The sequence below is a fragment of the Aplidium turbinatum genome, chromosome 1 (assembly GCF_918807975.1).
Source record: "Aplidium turbinatum chromosome 1, kaAplTurb1.1, whole genome shotgun sequence".
Taxonomy (NCBI): domain Eukaryota; kingdom Metazoa; phylum Chordata; class Ascidiacea; order Aplousobranchia; family Polyclinidae; genus Aplidium; species Aplidium turbinatum.
Genome location: NC_137472.1, coordinates 38,034,534 through 38,058,949, shown reverse-complemented (window position 1 = coordinate 38,058,949; position 24,416 = coordinate 38,034,534). Strand labels below are relative to the sequence as shown.

At 40.4% G+C, this 24,416-nt stretch overlaps 1 protein-coding gene across 1 annotated transcript; it reads right to left on the bottom strand.

Moving 5' to 3' along the window:
- Positions 1-13,073: 13,073 nt before the first annotated feature.
- On the bottom strand, positions 13,074-17,397 carry LOC145765485 (uncharacterized). The gene is made up of 2 exons (XM_082577316.1): positions 17,305-17,397; positions 13,074-17,222 (listed from the first exon to the last, which is right to left on the bottom strand). The coding sequence occupies exons 1-2, from the start codon at positions 17,395-17,397 to the stop codon at positions 13,074-13,076; spliced, it is 4,242 nt and encodes a 1,413-aa protein (XP_082433442.1).
- Positions 17,398-24,416: the final 7,019 nt, after the last annotated feature.

The following is a 24,416-nucleotide window of genomic DNA, read 5'->3' as shown; positions in this document are numbered from 1 at the left end:
GTTGATACTTCCCACGTTTACCAATGTCTTGGAGAGAACCCACCACTACAAGTTGACCAGGCTCCAAATTCTCGGCCATTTTTAACCATTTTTTCCGGCCCTGAAGCCATGGCAAGTAAAAATCTATCCATTTGCTCCAAAACTGCTGAGAAAGTGACAAATTGAACCGATAATCCCTTCTTAGTTGGTCACGATCATGTGGTTGCCCAACAGCACAGTATGGGTCTAAGTATGGGGTCAAAAGTGAGGCAGGGGTGATGACAGTAAAATCCCTAGGGTCGTCACTCAAAGGTACCAAAAGACGTTCGTTCACGATCCGAACAGCACTGCTGGTGTACGTAAGCAGTTCAATAAAATTGGGCTTACGTATTGAAGAGTCTAAAATGTGAAAAAATGCAATTTTAAATTGTTTTACCATTGCTTCCCAAGCGCCACCTTGCGCTGGAGCATACGGAGGTATAAATTCCCAGTTTATCTGCTTCTGTCTCAGGGCGTTGTGAAATTCAGTTGATTTTATCAATTCGGGTAACTTCTTAGATGCCGCCTGAAAGGTGCTTCCATTATCGGAATAGATAGCATTAACCTGCCCACGTAAATCTGTAAACCTAGTAAAGGCAAGTAAAAAATCACTCAGCGACAATGACGTAACCAGCTCAACATGGATAGCGCGAGATGCCATACATGTGAACAAGAGTCCCCAAGCTTTTTTGTGACTCCTACCTTCAACAAAGGTCAATGGTCCAAGATAGTCTAAGCCGCAATCAATAAAGGGTTTCCTATGCGCAGTTGTGCGAGACAAAGGTAAATCAGACATGAGCTGCCTTATAGGTCGCGCTTTCTCAATCGCGCATACACCACAGTCATTAAGATACCTCTTCACGGAGGCATTACCATTAGCGATCCAAAACTTCTGTCGCGTGGACAACAAAGTGTGCTGTACTCCACAGTGCGCATTTCCATTATGATGCGACAGTACAACAAGCCTAGTGAAGGGGTGTTTCGAAGGCAAAACAATCGGATGCTTTGCTTCAAGAGAGATCTCAAGAGAATTACTTAAGCGCCCTTCAATGCGGATTACACCAGCGTCATCTACACAAGGTCTGTACTTTTTAAGTGAACGCAATTCTTTCAAGCGTTCCTTCTCACGTTGCGAAGCGCCAACACTACCCCGCTTTATCACTTCCTCAAGGGCATCCGGCGATCGTTTGGTCATTAAATGTACCACATCGCCATACACGCTTTTCTGAACAAACTTCACAGTTAAGTCTAAGGCTCTATTAAGATAAGAAGCGTCCAGTTTTGGCTTCACAAAGCTACGCTTTCTCGTTTTACAGCACAAAAATTCAACAAAAGCAACCAAATAAGCGATTCTCTTTTTCATAACATACAAAGAAGGTGCGGCCTCGATCAATCTGTGAAGACCACCCTGTCCAACGTCAAGCGACTCCTCTTCGTCACGAAGATATAGGCTATGGACAGGTACCGGAGTGGCATTTTCTACAGATGGAATTTCTTCACACTGATAGAGAAGACTAGAACCATTCAACCACAACTCTCGAAATTCTCTCTTTGTAATAAGATTTGGCCTTGTGCCAACATCAGCTGGGTTCATATCGGTAGGGCAATAACGCCAATCCTGGGGTCCAGACAACAATAAAATATGCTCAACTCGACGCGTGATAAACTTATTCAAACGTAAATCAGGGTTTTTAACCCACTGCAACACTGTCCGAGAATCACACCAAAAATATTTAATGCAGTCAGGCATCTTCAATGCCTCGTAGGCCTGCTTCACGAGTCTTGCTGTATTCAAAGCGGCAACAAGCTCTTTCCTAGCTATTGGCCAAGAAAACTGATTTTTTACAACAATGGTAGATTTACCCAAAACGAAAGACACACTCGGAACTCCGTTAACCAATCTACGTAAGTAAACAACAGAAGAGAAAGCTTGATTCGAAGCATCACTAAACCCATGCAATTGATATGAAACAATATCATCCGGACTGCACACACCAGAGTTTGCAAAATACCATCTCGGTAACGAAAAATCCTTAAGCAGGTCTAAATAGCGAAGCCACGACTCCCACTCTTTAACAAAGCTATCAGAGACCTCGGTGTCCCAATCAAACTTATCCATTGCCAATTGCTGAAGTATCAGGCGAGCTTTTAGAAAAAATGGCGCTCCAAAGCCTAGCGGATCAAAATTTTGTCCAAGCTGACTGAGCATACTTCGGCGCGTGTGTTTAGCTAAGGGCTTTAAGGAACATGCGATACGCATCTCGTCAGACTCGGTTTGCCACACACAACCCAATGTCTTCGCTGATGGAAAAGTCATATCATCAGTCTGAAAGTCCACATCACGAATCAAAGGTGAGAGCATCTCATTATCCAAATTTGACAAGACAATCATAGCCTCCTTGTTAGCACTCCACTTAACAAGTTTAAACCCACGGCTATCAAACAAAGCAATTGATTCATGAGTGATTTGCTGAGCTTCCTCTAAGCTATCAGCCGAAAATATAAAACCATCCATGTACATATTATTTGCAATATTGCAGAGAGTTAGTTCACCAGCACCGCTGGGATTCTGCTCGATCATTTTCTTTATAGCCAAGCAAGCGATATATGGGCTACTCTTTATTCCCCAAGGGTGTACACAAAAACGAAAGGGTACCATTCTACCATTTTCAAGGTCATCATCTTCAAACCACAATATACGAAACAAATCCCTCTGCGACTCAGGTAACTTTATTTGAAAGAAGCATTTAGTCACATCAGCCATGAGACCAAATCTACCAAGCCGAAATCTAGCCAAGCCATCTACAAGAGGGTTTAACAAGTCAGGACCCGAAAACATTACATCATTAACACAAGTTCCTCGAAATTCAGACTTGCCATCGTAAACAATGCGCTTTTTTAATTGTGACGTCACAAAGTATGGTAAATACCACTGAAATCCTTTTACATTTTCTGCTTCACCAGCACGCTCAATATAGCCAGTAGATTTAAGATCTTTCATGGTGTCGGTAAGGAAATCACGAAGTTCAGGTTGTTTTAAAGCCTTCTTCCTTAAAGCAGCAGCTCTATCTGACGCCAGCACAAAATTGTTAGGTAAATCAATATCTTCCTTCAACGGTACAGGTATCTCAAATCGACCATCTTTCAACTCAATATTCGGTTCAACAAGTTCTCTAGCCAAAATATCATTGCGAGACAATTCACAGGTTTCATTTTGCAAGGTCAAATCCTGAATGACTTTATTCAGGTCTGCTATTTCCATATCACGAGACTCAATTTTACGCTGAAAGCTAGAGATGACATCCGACTCTGAAGACGTTTGCACTCTGCACACGTTAGCAACGCTTTCATCTAAGGGTGACTTACCACCACAAGCCAACCAACCGAGAGGAGTGAGCAAAGCATGTGGTTCACTACGATTTTCACCAACACGCTCTTCTTTAGCACACATCAAATAAGCGTTGTCGTTTCCAATCAGCACATCTACAGTACTACAATCATTCAAATGAAACATATTCACGTCATGAAAATGACGGAAACCTCTTAAATCCTGCTTATGGGGTAAAGTTTTAACATCGTCAGCCCAAGCTGGGTTAACCCTTTTTCCTGTGACGTATTTTGGCCAGTTGACTTGCGGACGGGGGGTCGGTTCGACACTATGACTTTGAGCTCGTGTAACTCAAAAACTACGCAAGATAGATCAATCAAATTTTCACATGGTGTAGATAATTTATCTGACAACATAACATCGAAACTCTTTTGCAATTTGTTCAACAGCGCAACTTGAAAAATCAAATAATTTGATGGTTGGTCATATTTTTTTTATTTGACTTGAGAAATTGCTTCCTAATTAACTTATAATTGAGTGTGACGGGTTAATTCCATTGTGTAGATTTTAATCTCTTACGCGGAGACGTCGTCCACGCTTCAATGAAATTGTAATTGGCGTCCGACTTGCGTTTGCTTGTTGTTTTGCCGGAGGCATTGCAAAAAAAAATTGCTTTGTTTCAACATTTGCAGAGAATGAGACATAATCACCGCAAAAAAACTATTTCAAGTTCTTTTTGAGCCACATGTTTATAGTCTACACTTTTTCAAACGTACTGTCATTACTGGATATTGGAACTAAATCAAGCAATTTTTTTTTTACATTCACACTGTCGAATTTGGTTATGTATGATCAAGAAACACTTTGCATTTCACAGCACATCTCAGGAAGCTATTTATTCGTTTTTAACATTATTTCAACGTCTAAAGAGGTTGAATCGATGTAAAAAGTGTCTGATTTGCTGTCTGGGTAGCGATTGAATACAGAAAAGTAAGGTAGCCTAATGGTGTCACGTGGTATTTGAACAACAACCTATCCAAAGGTAGTGACTTGCTTCCATAGGAGCTTGTTCCATTTTAGGCCATCATGCACTCCAAAAACAAAGAGCGTCTAAAACTCCTGACTGATAAACTATGTCACGATGCATTCCAAAGTGATATGTTTCAATACTTACCAACAATGATCACTTTGAATGAAACAATTTTGCAAACAGTTGTGACAAAATGTAGTGATAATAATCGTTTAGTCAAATCGTGTTGGTACGCTATAGAAGAGGTCGTTTGCCAAATGGAACTCCCGTTCTGCGTAACAAACTCAAAGTCGTGACATAACGATATGAAAAATAGAAAAAAAATCTTTTTCAGGCCAAGTGCTATTGTCGTAAAAAAACAAAAAATCACTAAAGTGTTGACTTTTTCCTTGGGCACAATCGAAGGTTGTTGATATTTTAAAAATGCACGTTTGTGTCAAAATGATTGAAGTGTTTTTTTCATGTTGTTAACTAGATTTGCAAAATAACGTTTTCTACATTTTTTTTCTAATTTGTTGGACATGCATTTTGTGTCAAGTTATTTATTACGCATTAGAAGATTTCTTTCTGTTCAAATTTTGAAATAGCATTTTAGATGCAGTTTGCGGTTGATGGCGTTACTGCAAAAGCCATCTTTTGTAATTGACACACATCCAAAAACAAAAGACGCATAAACTACTGCTGGCTGATAGACCACGTCACAATACATCATAATGATGTTTTTCCGAACCGAAGACCCAGAAAACCAATTTCGTCGTATATTAGTTTAGACGTCTGCAGACGTTGAACCAATGACAAAAAGTGATTTGCTGATTTGAAACAAAGTGATTGCTGTTTCCAATGTGCAAACATTTTGATAAAAAGTAATCAAGTTTTGGCCACAGCTTTCTGGTCCATTTAGGCTACTATGGTCAATCAACTCACGTTGCAAATAACTTGTTTTGTGTAAGGTCTTGCTTGTGAAAAAACCGAAGTAAAAACACAAAAATGAAGTAAGCTATATTTACAAAGTGTTATATTCTTGAATGAACCATAGTTTTTAAAAAAATAGTTTGAACAAGTTTCATCTGATAGAAACTATAATTGATATCATCGCGAAGGATCAAATAGCTGTGAAAATCACTTCAAGCAATTCTTTTGGGCGATTTTCATTATGCAAACCAAGGTGAACCTCAATATACATATTTTTATGCCAAACGATAAAAATCGTTCTTTCTTTTTTTCAAGGATAAGGAAAACGATCCGTATAAAATATAATTCAATTCAACATATTTTCCTTATTTTGTCAGATAGCCTATGCATTTTGTGTAACATTGCTTTAGAAAAATTGCTGAGTATCGTATAGCGTTTGAGATGCAGTCAGAGAATACAACTCTATGGTTGATGGCGTTATTACAAAAGCCAATCTTTTGTCACGGAAATGTATTCGAAAACAAAAAGGCACAAAAGCGCTGACTGATAGATTACGTTACGATACGTTACAAAAACGAGGCATTGATTTCAGATTTTTTCAACCCAACAAACAACTTTGCTCCAAATGACACAAACGTCCAAATTTATGGAGAAAAAGATATAGGCCTACACTGTTTTGTGAAAATAAGCTTTTGAAGACCAACATTTGAACGAAAAGTTTGAAATTATTGAGTTGGTCCTAATAGTGTTTCTGCTGAGATATATCAAAACTTTTCAATCCTCGTATAAAAAAATAATTTTGTAATCTCTCAAGCAACTGCAAAATTACCATTTAGGTAAAGATTCAGTGATGATACAATATGCACAATGCTTGTCAAAGCACAATAATTTAGCTGCGTGTGTTTTTCCACAAAAGCCAAGCAGTTTAGATAGTCTGTGTCAAGTTCTTTTCAGTATCCTTCAATCTCTCGTTTTCATAAAACATTTTCACAACATCCATAAATATTCATGTGAATATAAGTGCACAGGCAGTGATGTACGCGCATACAAAAAATATTGACGCCGTCAGCGTAAACGCAAACGTTCGAAAAAACATACGCCGTATGCGTAAACGCAACTTGTAAAAAAAGTTGACGGCGTCAACGTCAGCGCATACACTAGCGTAAACTAATTTTCTTTGCTAGGTGCCAAACATTCACACGGTATAAACCACTCAAAACATACAAGTTTTATTTTGAATTTCCACGAAGAAACACAAGCATCTGAAAGTGTTCATCTGACATTTTGCTGTTTTTTAGTTCCAATATGTCTTTTCCCATTGAAAACATTCCTTCAACTGCAGCGCTGGAAGGTATTGGCGTGTTGTAGCGAAAAAAATACATTAAAAAGTATGCGTTGACGCTATGCGCTAAAAAACGGCGAAAACTTTACGGCGTAGCCTCAAGCGCAAACTATCCAAAAACATGTGGCCGCAAGCGTTAGCGCAAACAAAAAGTCTACGCCGCAAGTATGCGCCGTAGAATTTGCGGCGTATACGTACATCTCTGTGCACAGGTACATGCAAAAGTTTATTGGCGGGTCAAGAACGCACTCCTTGCTTTCCGACAAGAAATCAAGAAACTTACCACATCAGTCTGTTTGTTTTATGAGATAAACAGAGTTTTGTCAAGAACTTTCCTACTGCTTCTTGTTATAAGTTAGAAACAAAATGTATTCGCCATAGAAACGTAAAATTACATTTTTTTCAGCATAGCTTATCGGATACTCTCTGATAATTTCAAAGCAACTCAGATGAAATTAAAAGATTAATCAAAGCAACTCAAAACTCGTGTTTGCAAACAAAAGGCGGAATCATTACGGTTGAATGCTTTACAACAAAACCAAATCATGAGATATCTGCGTCGCAGTTCCACGCACGGCGACGCTCAGTAATCCTATTAATCCGTATAATTTGAAAACAAAAGGGCTAGCTAGTAGCTAGCTAAAATATCAAAGTATGTTATGAAAATCATGCCATATCTCTAAAACTATAGACAATAGCAACGTCATTTAAAGCGGAATAAATACTTGAATGATTTTTAGGAAAAGTCAAGAAATTTCAAAGCTGTGAATCGCGTAGTTCTTTAATGATATTGCTTTGAAAAGTACCAAGTCCCCACCGACCCCCCCCCCACAGGAAATAGGGTTAACCACCGAAGTTATATCACAAAACAGTTCATTCGTCTCTAACGACTGGATGTTGAGTTTAACAAGGTTAGCACAAGTAGGTTTCTGACCAGCCAAGGTATCCATTTTAATCGACGCTTTGTCATACGGTTTAAGACCAAGTTCGCACACCAAATCACTCGAAACAAACGTCAACTGCGAACCAGGATCATGCTGACAATACACCAACTTCGATTTGCCAGTCATTGGATTCAAAACACGAGCAGCAGTAACGCGGTTAAAAGCTGCTTTAACGTTTCCAATCTTAACATTACGCACTGGAACTCTGGCACCAGCATCATCTTTGCCAATCGAATCCAGAGAATCACGTGACGTCACATAAAAATCATGCAGAAGAAAATAGTGTTTCCTATCGTTGTTAGGGCCACACATACGACAGTTGTTTGCATGAACGCAATCCCTAACCATATGCTGGCGCAAACAATTCAAGCATTTGCCAGCTTTTACAATGACATCTCTCCGATCTTTGGGTGTCAAGCGCAAAAATTCTTTACAATTAGACAAAAAATGATATTCAACTTGACCACGTGACGAACAATAAAAACATGCCGGTATGTCTCTACGTCTGGCCACACCACCGCGCGGTGCGCCAACAGCAGTCGAGTACTGCAAACTCCCTGAAATCACATTATCATGGGGTTTTACCGACGTCTGCCTAACCGGACATGAAGGCAATTTTCCTTTGCCAGACTTTTTAAAATGCTGCGACTTACCAGAATCGCCCATTAGCATAATGCTAAGCTCAGTCGACTTGCGCGTTTCCTCCCGTACTACAAATTCAAACAAACTCTGAAAAGTAGGCTCATCAGTACCACCATACTGATCACCTAAAAAGTCAAGATAACGCTGCTTAGCGTCAAACGGGAGTCGCTTAGCCAAATCCAAAACAAAACGTCCTTCCAATTTGTCACGCTGACCATAAGCTTGCGCGTAAAGCAAACACTGCGACAATTCATCTTTAAACTCTTTCAAATCACTGGAAAAGATCGAAGTCAATTTGCTACCATAGCGATACTTTCTAATTTCCGGTTCGGCGAAAAGACCTCCACGAACCCCAAAACGCTGGGACAAGCGAGCTAACGACATTTCTATCCTGTCTTCCTCTGACAAGCCAGGAGTGTCGGAAACCAAATTAGCAATCGTTTGCGCAGCTGTTCTAACACAAGCTGCTTGTAACAAAGTCAAACGAGTTCCTTTAAACGGTGAAGCTGCCATTAAGGCCGTAACACGATTTTTAAAGAAGATAAATGGCATATTATTACCATCGTAACCAATCAAGGCCGCCTTATCAAAAAACGTCCTACTATTTTGGTATTCAAAAAAGCAATCCTGTTGTTGAGAACTCGATTTAGCGGGAGAAGACAAACTATATCCCTTAAGGGGCTGAGTGGGCTCAGTCACATGCACAGCCCGATCACGATCCTCACACACGTTAAAATCAGGAGACGCGATACGCCTCTCACAACCACCCAAATTACGTGTAGCTGGGAGATCAAAAACTAGCGGCGCAGAAAATTGTGAAGGGGGCAAAACATTACTTCTGATAGCGGCCCCGTGACCTGTACGCTCTGGGGGAGGAGTTCGGCTATAATTCGCAGGCCTTGGCTCTACAGCCTTCGGAAGACCCTTAGCCGCGGCCCCGAGACCTCCTGAAACAGCTGGAAAACGTGTGGATTGCCCTGGTCCACTTACAGATTGAACAGGCGTCTGGAAAAGGTTATGTAAATTAAACTGCGATTGATGTTCATTTCTGGAATGGCTAGAAGAGCCCTTCTTAGAACTACGCCGGGAGCCCAACTCTGATCGATATTCAGCTAAAACTACCTCTTTACGTTGTTCAGCCCTCAACTGAGCGTCTTTGAGTGCGAACTCAGCAGCTCTCGCTTCTGCTCTCGCTTGTACTCTCGCGGCGGCCTCAGCAGCTCTCGCTTCGGCCTCAGCTCTCGCCATGGCCTCTGCTCGTACGACCTCAGCAGCTCTCGCTTCGGCCTCAGCTCTCGCCATGGCCTCAGCAGCTCTCGCTTCGGCCTCAGCTTGTATCTGGAGCTCCTCTCGTCTTAGCTGTAGGTTAATTTGTGCCACTATCCGAGACGAACTCGTAGACATCCTAGTGCTTACATTTGAGGCGCTATCCTCAGGATGTATGTCAGCATCCAACATATCTGAGAACTCACTTACTTTTTGTTCAAGGTTATTTTTTAACGAGTTAAATTCGGGGTCTACCCTATCACGAAGTTCTGCCAAGATTGCAGAGTTAAAAATTTTACTCAAAAGAGCATGGAAATGCCGTAAATCCTCTTCCAAAGTAGAGAACTTAGATCTAAAAATTAACAGTTCCTGCTTATCACTCAAAGAACCTAGGGCTAGAGAAAGTTCCCCAATTTGAGTCAAAATATCCCTTCTAAGATGTCGGGCCTCTCGAACTGACTTAGCCTCATCGTTACTGGGTCCTTCCCCAGAATGGCCTGCCCGACCGCAAAGAACATCATCAGGCTTAAACTCAGTCGAGTCGACGGCGGTCGAGTCCTTGTCGCCACCGAGTGTAGACATATTAAATGTTGGGGCTAAATTTAACAATTAAAAAATTAAGTTACACAAACACACAAAATTAAGTTATAAAAAACTTAACTGCAAAGACCGTAAAAATACAAAAAGAATTTAAATGCACCATACCGTAGTTGTACGGGTATATGAAGTCCTAGAGTTCCACAAAACTTGCTTGGATTCGTTCACTTGAATCTTCAAGCACAGATCGATTGTCTTTAATCTTTTTTCTTCAAATGAATGTCAATGTTGTTTTTTCTTCAGGACCAACAAAGAAACGCCTTTAATTTTTAACTTGAAGTTCTTCAGTACCAACTGAGAAGAAATGTCTTTAATTTTCTTTTGCTTCTGTAGACTACCAACCAACAAGATCTTCTTTTATTATTTTGCTTTAATTTCTTCTTGACCTACCAACTGACAAGAACTCGTCTTTTATTATTTATGGTCACAGCGGTAAACCATAATCTCTTCGTGGGAAAATTGTAACATAAGATTCCCGAATCCGTTCGTCTGTATGTAATGACCGAAAAAGAAACACTCCTTCGAAACGTCTTTTCAAAATTGTATTTCTGTAAAAATAGCCTCAAAGCTGTCGAAATTGGATGCAACGCCGTACACCACTAAAACTTGTCACTACAGAACAGATTACTTAGTTAAAAGACGGAAAATTTGTCCAGCTAGCAAGCACCAAGCAAACAGTTAAATATGCGACTGACTTCCAACAAACAATTTTACGAATGACTAGAATAATTTGCGATATCTCAAATGCACGTAGACAGTAACTGTGACGCAATAATGAAAGACATTGTCACGCAATTCAAACCGGTGTTCAAAGGTAGTGATGCAATATTTCATCAGGTCTTACGACCGATGGTGCAATATTTGGACATTTTCTAGCAATTTCCATGACGTAAGATGCCAGCTAGGTTAAGTAGACCATAACTGGTTTTTATATGACGTTTGATTTGGTGAAAATTGTCGGGAACAATGTTTACGGAGTTAAATCATCTCAATTTATTATTACAAGTAAGAGACAGCACAATCATAGACTTCAAGGACATTATTAAAGGATTATAGCTACAAAAACTGCTCTGTCTCCCTCTCTGCCTGTCACCACAAGTCGATACCTTGTCATGCAATGTGTTCGAAAAGCCTGTTTACCTATTTGCTTTTATAGCCACAGCAACGTTAAATCAAGCCTAAAATGTATCAAACTTGGTAATATGCACCTTCTTACCCTCACATCAACACAACACTGCACTCCCATCCCACCCATATCAGCTGTACGCGCGTTACGCAAAGCGTGCTAAAGCTTGAAGCAATCACTGCGAGCGTGTTGCTAGGACCCAGTTGTAGCACCACCGAGTGGATCGCACAACCCCATTAGTGAAGTCTCCTAGCTTAGTCAGTAGCCTACATAGTAGGCCTACCAACAGCATAGTAAGGTGTAAGCAACTGATTCTGTAAATATAATTAAGTAATAATAATTGTAGAATTTTGACGCGAATTCTACGTTAAAGAATATCTTTCTCACTGGCGCCAAACAGTGGATTGGATTATTATATGCGTCGCTCAGTTAATACGGTTATGCGTCGCCTACAACAGACAGAGAAACAAAGCCAAGTAGATTGAATCTGAACACGGTCTTGAGTTCTGTTAGTTTATTGTGGCAGATAGGCTGCAAGATCACAAATCAGAAGATCACAAGATCACAAGTTTACGGGGTTGCAGGTCGCAAGGTCGTTTAACAAACTTAGTGGGCAGATATAGGCTACTTCAATTCTAGATAGAGCTGGTGATTATAGTTCAGACTCACCGAGACAGCAATCAGGGCTTGAAGTGATAATCCGTACAAATAATAATCCAAATAATAATAAGTCGTAACAGTCATACAGCAATTGATTCTACTAGTGCATCTTATTCAAATAGAATCCAAAATGTACAATTAGTAAATGGTCAAGAAATATTTCACATAAAGTTTCTCAATTTATGCTTAAGAGTTAAGATTTAAACATCTCGTTTTACCAAATGCAGCTAATACAAAATTCAACGGAATTCCTGGTCTATGCTCTCAAACGTTCGCTTTGCTAAGCCTTTTCTGCTGATATTGCAAAACACAAAGAAGATGCGCTATATAAAGACAACGATAAGAAAAAATAGCTTCAGTAGTATGCCTTGGTTGAAGCAAGCAAGCAGATAACAATCGTTCGCCAACGTTGATACAACATCTTTCAAGATGCGACGAAAGGCTTCGAAGAAATAACGCGCTTAGCCAGTATTTATAGTCACATACAGACACACAGCATTTAGACGTTGAATTACCGTTGGCCGTGCTATGCCAACGTTTAAATGGATGATGAAAAACAACGATTAATTTTCAGCACACAAGATGACATAAAATTGTTTTTTAGAGCAGTAGAGTTAAAAATAGCATTTTAAAACAACACACTACAGATACTCTGGTGCCGTTTCATGAGTTACAATCCCTTGCAAGCCCAGTCTCTTGTCTAGAAACTGACAGCAATTATTTAAACTTGTGTTTCGAGAAGAATAAGGAATTGCTAAAAATGTAAATTGTTTTCGTACAACTCGATGGATCACCAACTCCGTGGAAAGAGATATATGGATTTAAGTAAACACAAGCTTTATGTCTGTAAAAGTAACGTAATAATTCTATCAGCACGAAGACGCGATTGACGTTTCAGAGGTTTGTCTTGAAACAACAAGCATCGCTAGGTCTGGCTGATGCTTGACATAATACTCAAGGCGATTATAAAATTAACACACTCCCGGCCAGAAGAAGGGCATATATAGGCCTTTTTCTCATGAAAAGTAAATTTTATCAATCCAACTAGTAAGTGTTGAACTTCGGATTGCTTGGCTTTAGGCTACAGTATACAATATACATATTACAATAGGCACATACAGTTAGTTACAATAATAGTTACAATACATCAAAAAAAAGGTTCTGGAACTCCACAGTTCATCATCTTGATCTAGACGGCGTTCTCGTCCTCACCTTCTAATTAATGGAACAATGACGCGATATTTGTTAATTGTGTGAGATGCACCAAAATGTTTCGCTTTTTCAGCATGGAAATAGTCGATGATCAAATCCGTTAGGTGTCGACCCGGAGCAAGAATGGCTGGATGTTTCGTTTCGTAAGGTAAGTTTGCTTTGTCAAGTCTACCTCCGACTCGAAGGGTGTTACCGTCCAGGATTGGGTTTAACTTCTCCATCGGTGCGAGTTGAGTCTTTGATTGTTTTGGTCGTTGTCCTTTTGGCAGTGACAAGAACCATGCCGGAAAGGCTTGGCGTTGTTCGTAACGTACCAACTCGTTTTCAGCAAACTGGAGTTCGGACACTTGGATCGGATTTTGGGTGAGGTTTGAGGTGATTTCGTCGCCACGTATTCGAGCAAGCAGGTAAGCCTTGACTCGTAGTAACCACGCTGTAGCAAGCTTTAAGTGGTGCAGTGACGAAAAGTAGGAAATAAGTACATCAGTTCCTGTTGAAGATTCGTTAGTTGTACCAATAGTGAACGAAGTTACCTTTTGGCACCGTTCAGGTTGAAACTTGGAGTAGATATCGTCGTGTTGTGGGTTAACGGATTGTTGAGGCCATTCGGTTGGCGGCTTCTTTAAAAAGCCTGGCCCATTTAGCCAATGACCAGATTGCAGTAGGGCTTCAGCCGTCATACCTCGAGATGCCTGATCTGCTGGGTTGAGGGCCGTTGGTACATGATGCCAGTCGTACATTTTGGTATGACCTAGAATTTTTTGCAGGCGATTGCGAGTGAAGGTTGGAAAACGTTTCGTATCAGCGTACAAGCTTTGCAGGACAATCATGGAATCTGTCCAAAAAATGCATGGACAATCACTTAGCTCGAGCTCTTGTTTAACGGTCCGAGCCAGATTGACGGTGTCCAAAGCAGCTTCTAGTTCTAGGCGCGGGATCGTGTGTCTTCCAGCACCGGGTAGAAGGGATTTTCCTTTAACAAGACTGCAAAGAACGGTTGAATCAGGTAATATTGAACGTAGATAACACACTGAACCACTAGCTAATGTTGAAGCGTCGGAGAAGAAGTGAAGTTGAACTTCAGGGGTCGCAGTGGTGGACTTCAGCTTGTAGCAGCGAGGTATACGAATCTCTTTTAGACGTTCTAAAGTGTTTTCCCATGATCTCCACCTTTTTAGAGTGTTTGGTTCAGCAGGGTCGTCCCACCCTACCTTTGCTAGACAAAGTTCACTGTATATGAGTCTAGCTTCAAGAACTACTGGGGCTACTAATCCCAATGGATCAAACAATGCATTTGTAACTGATAGCACTTGCCTTTTAGTCAACGGTTTTGTAGACGGCTCTACGTTGAATCGAAATTCGTCGGTTTGTACGTCCCATTCCATGCCCAGGACGCGTTGCTTTGGCCCTTCTCCAGGCAGCTGGTTCTTTATCGATTTGGACTTTTCTTCATCAGGGATAGAATTCATTACCTTATCGCTGGTGGATAGCCATTTTGTTAGCTTGAATCCAGACATGCCAAGGATTGCTCGTAAGTCTTTTACGAGTTTACATGCACTTTCATCGTTTTCAGCTGTTAGCAGCGCATCATCGACGTAGAATGACGTCAGTAAGGTTTGAGCGACATGAGGGTCGAACAACTTTCCATGCTCTCGAGCGGTTTCGCGCAAGCAGAACGTTGCTACAGAAGGCGAGCATTTTGCTCCAAACAAGTGTACCTTTGTTCTGTACACGGTGAGTTCACGCGATAGATCGCCACCCTTCCACCAATAAAAACGCAATGCATCGCGATCACATGGTGAAACTTTTACTTGATGAAACATTGCTTCAATGTCAGAGACTATTGCAATTCGGCCCTTGCGAAATCGCATTAATACACCGACCAAAGAATTGTTTAGGTCGGGACCAGACATGAGGTAATCGTTTAAACATCGATTGTGAGAAGTAGCAGCGCAGTCAAACACGACACGTACCTTGTCTGGCTTTTTTGGGTTGATAACTAGGTGATGCGGTATATACCATTTCCGATTAGTGTTGTTGATGTCGTCTTCTGGAACTTCTTCGGTGTAGCCCTTCTCCAGATTTGACTCCATTTGAGCGACGTATTTTTCTAAAAGAGAATTGTCTGCAAGCAGACGTTTCTTTAAGCTTTTCAGGCGCTTTTGCGCCATCTCTCGGCTGTCAGGAAGCTTAGCACAGTCATTGCGCCATAAAAGTGGCAGCTGATAGTGACCATCAGAGCGGGTTAACCGCCTACACATCATGTCGTAGGCAATTGGGTCCTCACGTGAAAATTTAAAACCAAATTCTTGTAGTTCTCTATGAGATTGCAAGAATTTCATCAGCCTTTCCATGTCGAATAAATCTGTGTCGACTGAAGGTGAAATTGTTTCTCCTTCGTCGGTTATGATTAAGTCCTGGATGTCTTCGGTGTCTACGGGCCACTTAGCGCCTCTAACAAGAAGGCTTGTGTTATTTTCTTTTGGACAAGGGGCATCTTTAAAGTGTGAGCCACAGAGAAGCCAACCTAGTGGAGTGCGGATGGCATCTGGACTTTCGTTCGGACGTGGCGAAAATCTGCTTTCAAGACATCGATGGGTAACTGCATAGTTATTGCCAATCAATAACATTACTGAGCAATTTTCGACTGCAGGCAAATCAATACCTTGCAGATATTGATATGCTATCAGCGTTTTCGGCTTTGGGCTCAGTTGCGGATCAACAGGGATTTTGTTGACTACGACGACTTCTTGTAGCTCGAAGTCTTGTTCTTCATCTAAAGATGACACTACAAAGGAGACGACGGGGGCTTTCAAACGTTGAGGACTCTCAGACGATAGCGTCTGGAGAGCAAAACTACGCTCACACTCTGGTTTGGTATCCAGAAGTTTTATTAGTTCTTCTTCGCAGAACGTACGGTCAGAACCAGAGTCTAGCAGCGCATAGGTTTCGACGGTTTTTTCACCACAAGTTGCCTTTACGGGAACGATGTCCAGGTACGAGTTTTGGCTAGCTAGCTCTTCCGATTCTGAGCGCACGGCGAAGTTAGGCGCTTTTACTAATGTGTTGTCATGGCGACTGCGAGGAGCACGGTGCCATTGGTCGCTCATAACTTTAGAATTCCAATGGTGGTCAATGCGACGGAAGGTATCGTCTTTTGTCCGTATTGCAGGTCCTGACGTACCTTGTTCCGAAAGATTAGGTGAATGTAGTAGAGTGTTGTGTTGTCTGCTCCCACAACAGTCTATTTGGCACGAAAACCTTGAAGTACACGCTGAACTTAAATGGTTTGGGCTTAGGCATTGTTTACATAAGCCTTTTTCTTCGACAAGGCGTACTCGTTGTCGATAAGATAGAGCACGGAATTTTTTACATCGAAATACACTATGAAAGGCATCTAAGCAGCATGCGCACTTCCAATCCTCTTGCCGTTTGCTAGGCTTAGTTAGAGGAGGTTTAGGGTTTTGTACAAAGTTAGTGCTAAATGAAGATACCTTATTTTTTCCAGATTGTGGTACACTAGACTTGTGCGGATTACTCGATAGTAGCTTTCGGCCGTAGACAGAGTTTGCATTCATAGTATTCTCTTCTATGAATGCTACGAAGTCAAGAAATCCAGCTGGTTTCTTGCCTTCATTGTTTTCTATTATCACACATGATTTCTTTATCCAATCTAATTGCATGGTATGTGGCAATTTTTCCACCAACTTCGTGATAAAATTGACTCTGTCTAAGCTGACGGCAGACACCTTGCCATCAGGCGTGCGAAACAAGGAAGCACTGCAGCGATTTAACAGCACAGACAATTTTGTAAGACGTTCTGGGTTGTACCGCGTAAATTTCGGTACGTTAGTAAGAACTTCTTCACAGGCCTGGGCTATAATATGTGGCTCACCATACCTGTGACGAAGTTCTTCTATTGCTAACTGGTAGTTATTTCTGCGGTCAGGACAGTCTGCAAAGTGCTGGATTTGTTCCTGAACACCCCTACCGCAGTGTTGCAATAGAAATGACAGCTTCTTTTCTGAGGGAAGCCAACTGCCAACATGAGTTTCAAACCGGTGTTGAAAGGCACGAAAGTCCATGGGGTCTCCTTCGAACTTTCTTATGTCAGGCTTGGGAAGTAGTCGCTCACTGACTTCAGCCTGAAATTCATATGGGTTAATATGTCGAGATTGAGAAACATCGATGTCGGGGTTTAAGTACCTGATATCCCGGCTACTCTACTGTGGCTTGGATGTCCGAAGTGGGGTTCGTCATTAATTTCGAAGTTATTTGGGCGTGACGGGCTTGTGGAAAAGGCGACTTTGGCTCTTTCATGAGTTACATTATCATTATAGCTTCGTTCATTTTGTTGAGGTAAATTTTAAAGTTTGATCATTTGATCGCATTTGTTTAGGGGTTGAGACTTGGGGCGGAATTGACAGGTGACGAACGCTTCTTACAGAACCTTCCTGAGAATTTGCTTCCCAAACTTCTGCTTCGACCCTAGCCGCTTCTAAAAGGCGAAGGTCTTCAGCTGCGGCTCGGTCAGCTTTCAATTTCGCCTCTTGTTCTGCTTTCTCCAGCTATAGTTGCCTCTCACATTGTTCTTGTTGCAGTTTTAATTGCCTTTCACGCTCTGCTTGTTCCAGTTTTAATTGTCTCTCACGTTGTTCTTGTTCCCGTTTTAATTGTCTCTTACGCTCTTCTTGTTCCCGTTTTAATAGCCTCTCGCGCTCTGCTTCGAGACGACGCTGCTCATTATGCTGCACCGCTAGTCGTGCAAGTTCTAATTTAGCTTGCAACGCCTTTTGCTTACAGCTTCTGTTGGAGCTTGTTGTCGTCGTTCTGCGGCTTCCAGTTGTGGAGCCCAATTTCGAATAGTGGGAGACATTGAAAAGATGCAAAGAATGAGCCAAACTACCCTCATGCTCGTCCTGTTCTTCTAGCCAGTCGTCGACTTGGGCCATGAACTCGCCTTTACCTCGAATGTAATCATCCTTTGTAAGAGTGGAAGATTCGAGCAAAGGCGCGTCATCGGGCATTTCAGTGCAGAGATCCATCAGGGAGCTAAATAACTTGTCTAGGTCGTGAAGCCGGGCACGCACTGTTGTTGAACAATGAGGACTTTTCATTAAGTTGTTGATTTCTAAATAGAAATCGCTTAATTGCTTGGCCGCATCAGAAAGATTTTCAGCGGCCATTTTGCTGTAGAGTTTTCCGCTTCTTAGCATACAACGCGTTTGAAGGCAGAAAAGATAGAAAACCAAGCGAGAATTTTGCTGGTTAAGTTTGTAAAACTGTGTAGAATTTTGACGCGAATTCTACGTTAAAGAATATCTTTCTCACTGGCGCCAAACAGTGGATTGGATTATTATATGCGTCGCTCAGTTAATACGGTTATGCGTCGCCTACAACAGACAGAGAAACAAAGCCAAGTAGATTGAATCTGAACACGGTCTTGAGTTCTGTTAGTTTATTGTGGCAGATAGGCTGCAAGATCACAAATCAGAAGATCACAAGATCACAAGTTTACGGGGTTGCAGGTCGCAAGGTCGTTTAACAAACTTAGTGGGCAGATATAGGCTACTTCAATTCTAGATAGAGCTGGTGATTATAGTTCAGACTCACCGAGACAGCAATCAGGGCTTGAAGTGATAATCCGTACAAATAATAATCCAAATAATAATAAGTCGTAACAGTCATACAGCAATTGATTCTACTAGTGCATCTTATTCAAATAGAATCCAAAATGTACAATTAGTAAATGGTCAAGAAATATTTCACATAAAGTTTCTCAATTTATGCTTAAGAGTTAAGATTTAAACATCTCGTTTTACCAAATGCAGCTAATACAAAATTCAACGGAATTCCTGGTCTATGCTCTCAAACGTTCGCTTTGCTAAGCCTTTTCTGCTGATATTGCAAAACACAAAGAAGATGCGCTATATAAAGACAACGATAAGAAAAAATAGCTTCAGTAATATGCCTTGGTTGAAGCAAGCAAGCAGATAACAATCGTTCGCCAACGTTGATACAACATCTTTCAAGATGCGACGAAAGGCTTCGAAGAAATAACGCGCTTAGCCAGTATTTATAGTCACATACAGACACACAGCATTTAGACGTTGAATTACCGTTGGCCGTGCTATGCCAACGTTTAAATGGATGATGAAAAACAACGATTAATTTTCAGCACACAAGATGACATAAAATTGTTTTTTAGAGCAGTAGAGTTAAAAATAGCATTTTAAAACAACACACTACAGATACTCTGGTGCCGTTTCATGAGTTACAATCCCTTGCAAGCCCAGTCTCTTGTCTAGAAACTGACAGCAATTATTTAAACTTGTGTTTCGGGAAGAATAAGGAATTGCTAAAAATGTAAATTGTTTTCGTACAACTCGATGGATCACCAACTCCGTGGAAAGAGATATATGGATTTAAGTAAACACAAGCTTTATGTCTGTAAAAGTAACGTAATAATTCTATCAGCACGAAGACGCGATTGACGTTTCAGAGGTTTGTCTTGAAACAACAAGCATCGCTAGGTCTGGCTGATGCTTGACATAATACTCAAGGCGATTATAAAATTAACAATAATAGAAAGAACTAATTTTATTAGAAACAGTTATATTTTAATCATTTTTTGAAAGGTTAAGGTATAGCCTATTCTCCAAGTATTGAAAATACAGTAAGTAAGGCATACTGATGATGAATTAAAGTGATAATGGTTTCTAGTTTTTCTGCTACTACAGTAATTGTAAAAAAAAAGTAATTGTTTATTAAACAGATTATGCAAACGAACCGGTCATTATGCTCTGACAATGTTAAATTATTTTTTGTTATGCTTCATCGTTAAATGGCATTTACAAAAAAAATATTTTAATTAAGTTGTTAGCGTTTATTTAGCCTTAATAGAAGTAAATAAAAAATTTGGCATTTTTTGGCCTTATTTTATAATGAATTTGGCCTTACTATAGCTTGAGTATCTGGTAACCCTGAACAACATCATGCTGAGCATCACGCAGACCGTTCAGAATAACGTGGCGGGCATGGCACAACATGTCTGCAATAGAACAACGACCTAATTGTGACCTTGATCGCCTGTGACAGCACAAAATATTACATCATTGTAAGCATTGCACTGCCATTATGAAACTACGGACTGTAGCAGGTTTATATATAGGCGATCGGGATACAAAACTAGTCATTTATTTGAACTGGGACCTTGCTTACGTTGGCGACGACACTGCAATAGTGCAATATTCTTTTTAACGTAACTTTTAGAGTAAACATCAAAACTTTTTCAGTGAAAACAAAAATGGCTGATAACAAGTACAATAAACTATGCAGTCTTTGGAGAAAAGTTTATAATGAATCTGGAAATAAGGTCGACCGCATTGTAAAAAATATCTACGACAAACATAAAAAGGGTGAACTAAACATATAGATAAAAAATGCGAGAACTCGAAGTTCAACTAAAAAATAATGAAGCTAAACGGGCTACAGTTTGGTCCAAGTTTTTCAAAGCGCCCGGTGCAAGTACTGGAGTATCAAAAGCAAACTTAAGCGCAAAGGCTAATGAGAACGAAAGTAACGGAGATCGTCAAAGCACAAGTGAAAACCAGGGATATCTAGAGAAGGGGATGTGAAGGCTTTTAATACGTCTGACAATAGAAGGGCTTCTGTTTATCGTAAATAATCTCTGTTTACCGTGAACTGACAATTGGCACTGTTATTAGTGTAATAACTCTTGTTATGATAACCTGCATTGCGCTATCAGCATCAAGCCTGGATACTCACTGCACGCTCATGGTTACTTGTTAATTCAACTACCTGTTTATTTGCTTTAAATATGGCCTAATGCAAAGACTTTGTTAAGAAAAACAGCTAACTTGTAACTTTTCAACTGTCTTTCTAAACAAGTATTCTTTAAATATGCTCTATGTAACATTTACTAGCTGTCATCTGTAGCTGACTGTACTAGTTGCACAACAAAACTTTCTGCAATTGTGAAAAGAACTGCATGTTTTACGCACTACAAACTTTCGCCCTGGTAGTGTCATAAGAATAAGGCAATTGCTGTGAGCCTTCGCATCCCCTTCTTTAGATATCCCCGGTGAAAACTCTGAAGTTGTTGACGAGGATCCTGTCGAACTGGACAAAGATAGGGTTACCGTTGTACCGGAAGAAACCGAACCGAAAAGGCGTAAATACGACACTCCTGCGCAAAACAAACTCCGTGAGAATGTAAATAATCTCAGGAAAAATATACCATATTTGACCGGTTTACCGCTCAAGCAAGGAAAACACCACGAAGATTTGAAGAGGATGCAAACAGAGCTACAGAATGCAGAGCGGAAACTAAAAGATCGTCAAAAAGGAAAGGCAAGAGCTGTGAAAGTACGTGAAAAAAAGCAGCAGAGCTCAAACGAATAGCCAGCAAACATTCGGAAGAAACCCCTGTTCAAAGGTAGCCTATGCATTGCAACGCATGGGAAGGCCAAGGATTGATGACGTGCAAAGCGGAATTTTGGACACATGCGGAAAATTGTGTTGGCACACTTGGTGTGTGCCGATGAAAGGAGACGATCAGAAATTATCAGAACTGTAAAAACGCTAGACGATCTGCATAAAGAAGTGTTAGAACATGGCTACGCAATATCTCGCAGTGGGCTATATTACAGACTATTGCCAAAAAATCCCAGCACGACTGAAGGAAAAAGACTTGTAAATTAAAGCTCGAAAAAGACAAGACATTAAAGCTCCGCAGCACAAATTGATACCGAGCGTCTACGCGATTTATGATATCACCAAGAACGGAGTTGCTTACAGTGGATCAACATACATCGCAATCAGGTTACAACCAACAAGTATGGTAGTTTACAAAAAAGGCATTTCTTCATGTAGTGTAATTCAATTGCTGCATGTTTCCCAGTGTTCCAGACAATTGTTCACCAAATCAAACGTCATATAAAACCGTTCAGGTCTACTGAATCTTAGCGTATTACGTAATGGAATATTTCTAAAAAATGAGCAGATTGCACCATCGTTTGCAAGACCTGTAAAACATTGCAGCTGCAGCATAACATTACATCATCGTTAAATCTTGAATTACGAGATATGGTGTAAGCCAAATCTAACAGGTGCTGGAATAGCTTCATAATGGTTATCATTACTACGTCGCAGAAACTGCTTACGTGCGTTTGAAATATTGCAATCTATTCTCGTCATTCTTAAAATTGTTGCTTAAAGAGGTTAGTCGTATATTTAACTGTTTTGCTTAGTGCTTGCCAGCTGGACGAAATTTCCGTCTTTATCTCAGTAATTTGCATTGTAGTGACAAGTTTAGTGGTGTATCGCGTACTTTGCACTTCAATTTCGACAGCCAGTAGGCTATTTTTTACAGAAATACAATTCTCGAATAGACGTTTTCAGAAGAGTGTTTCTTTTCGGTCATATATGTCATATACTTAGGCTATATGTTTTTTACAGCAAGCTTGTTAAACCACTTATTTTTAGATGTGATGATAGATCGTGCTGCAATGAGTGGAGAACAGTATGGCCGAAACTTTTTGCTGAAAGATTTATGCCTTCTCCACGAACTTTGGGAAAAGATTGTAGAGGACCTTTCGTGGTGGCCCTGCAATCACCTACTGAACGTTGCGAGTGGATGTCATTGCAAACCACGCTGCTATATTGGACAGTTTACCTGTTGCAGGTTAGTAGCCTAAACTATAAATTGCGCAGCCCAATGATGCTAGCATTTTAAGTAGAGTAACCTAAACTATAACTTTTTGATATACAGGTAACCAGTGCGAAGTGCTGCCTTATGACTACTTTTGCCCGTCTATTCGGAGCAAACCTGGAGAGTTAGAGAGACGCGTTTGCAAAAAATGCAATGCATACTTTCCAAGTCAAGCAGCAAAAAAGCGACACATGGTGATACATGAACAGGTATGTAATCAAATATAGTTATTACTATCTGAAGCCTTTACAAATTGTTTCACCTAACGGATCATCAGAAGGTCTGAAAAAACATGCAAACAGTGAAGAATCGATAATTCTGAAAAGATATTTTCAGAATTATCGATTCTTTACTGTTTGCATGTTTTTTCAGACCTTCTGATGATCCGTTAGGTGAAGCAATTTGTAAAGGTTTCAGATAGTAATAACTATATTTGATTACATACCTGTTCATGTATCACCATGTGTCGCTTTTTTGCTTGGCATTGAGCACTTTTTGTAGTATTAATAGTTTTCATTGTTTTGAACAGGTATGTAGGTGTACCTATGACTGTTACATAGCCTAGGCCTACATAATATGTTCATTAACCGTATCTGTTACTGGCGTAGACCTTATGGTTTCGCCCTCTGCTAATTTAGCAATTTTACATAGAAGCAGTGACGCTAGAAACCTGAGATTTTTTGACTTTTACTTTTTTTTCTTGCCCCAAATTTTAATCCCGATTATGTTGGTATTGGATAATTGTGAAGTTCACAATAAACTTTTTGTCACAGCCAGTTATGAAATGCAGGAAAATTTCGGGTTTATTCAATAGCTTGATTGACACTTTACTATTAGTGTAGTGTACTGAAATGTGATTATTATGTTATGCTTATGACCGGTTACCAGAATATCTTTTGGGCAACCCTGGCAAGTAACCCGGAGGTACATTCTGTTGTCAGTAATTAATCACAGTGAAAGTGCATGTTATTTCTGTATATAATACACCAGTAAACAGACAGAATATGACATTTGGCGACGAGGAAAATATTTAAATCTGTAGCCTATTAGTTCAAGGGATCCAAGCAGACAGTGAATTGTTCTTATCGTGTTGTCCAAACTACAAGTGAGCATCATGAATGGAGCTGCAGTTACCTGTGAGGTGTCAGCTGTATTACCCTTTGATGTCAATGGTGATGCACAAAGCCAGGGACAACGTTGGCAGCGATGGAAACGGGCATTTTCATTGTATATCACTGGAAAAGGTGTCACCAGTGATGAGCAGAAACAGGCTCTGCTTCTGCATACTGCTGGTTTGGATGTGCAAGAAATTTATTTTTCTTTGGTTCCAGACAATGACGGTAAAACTCTTCAAGAGACTTTAACATTGTTGGATGATCAATTTCTTCCTAAGGCTAATGTACCTTTTGAACGCCATGTTTTTAGGCAATTGATGCAAAAACATGATGAGCCGGTGAATAAATTTGTTTGCAGACTGCGACAACAGGCAGCTATGTGTGAATTTGGTGATTCATTGGATACCCAACTTCGTGATCAAGTAATTGGTAAATGTCATTCCAGTCGTTTAAGACGAAAGTTTTTGGAAAAAGGAGATGTGCAGTTAAAT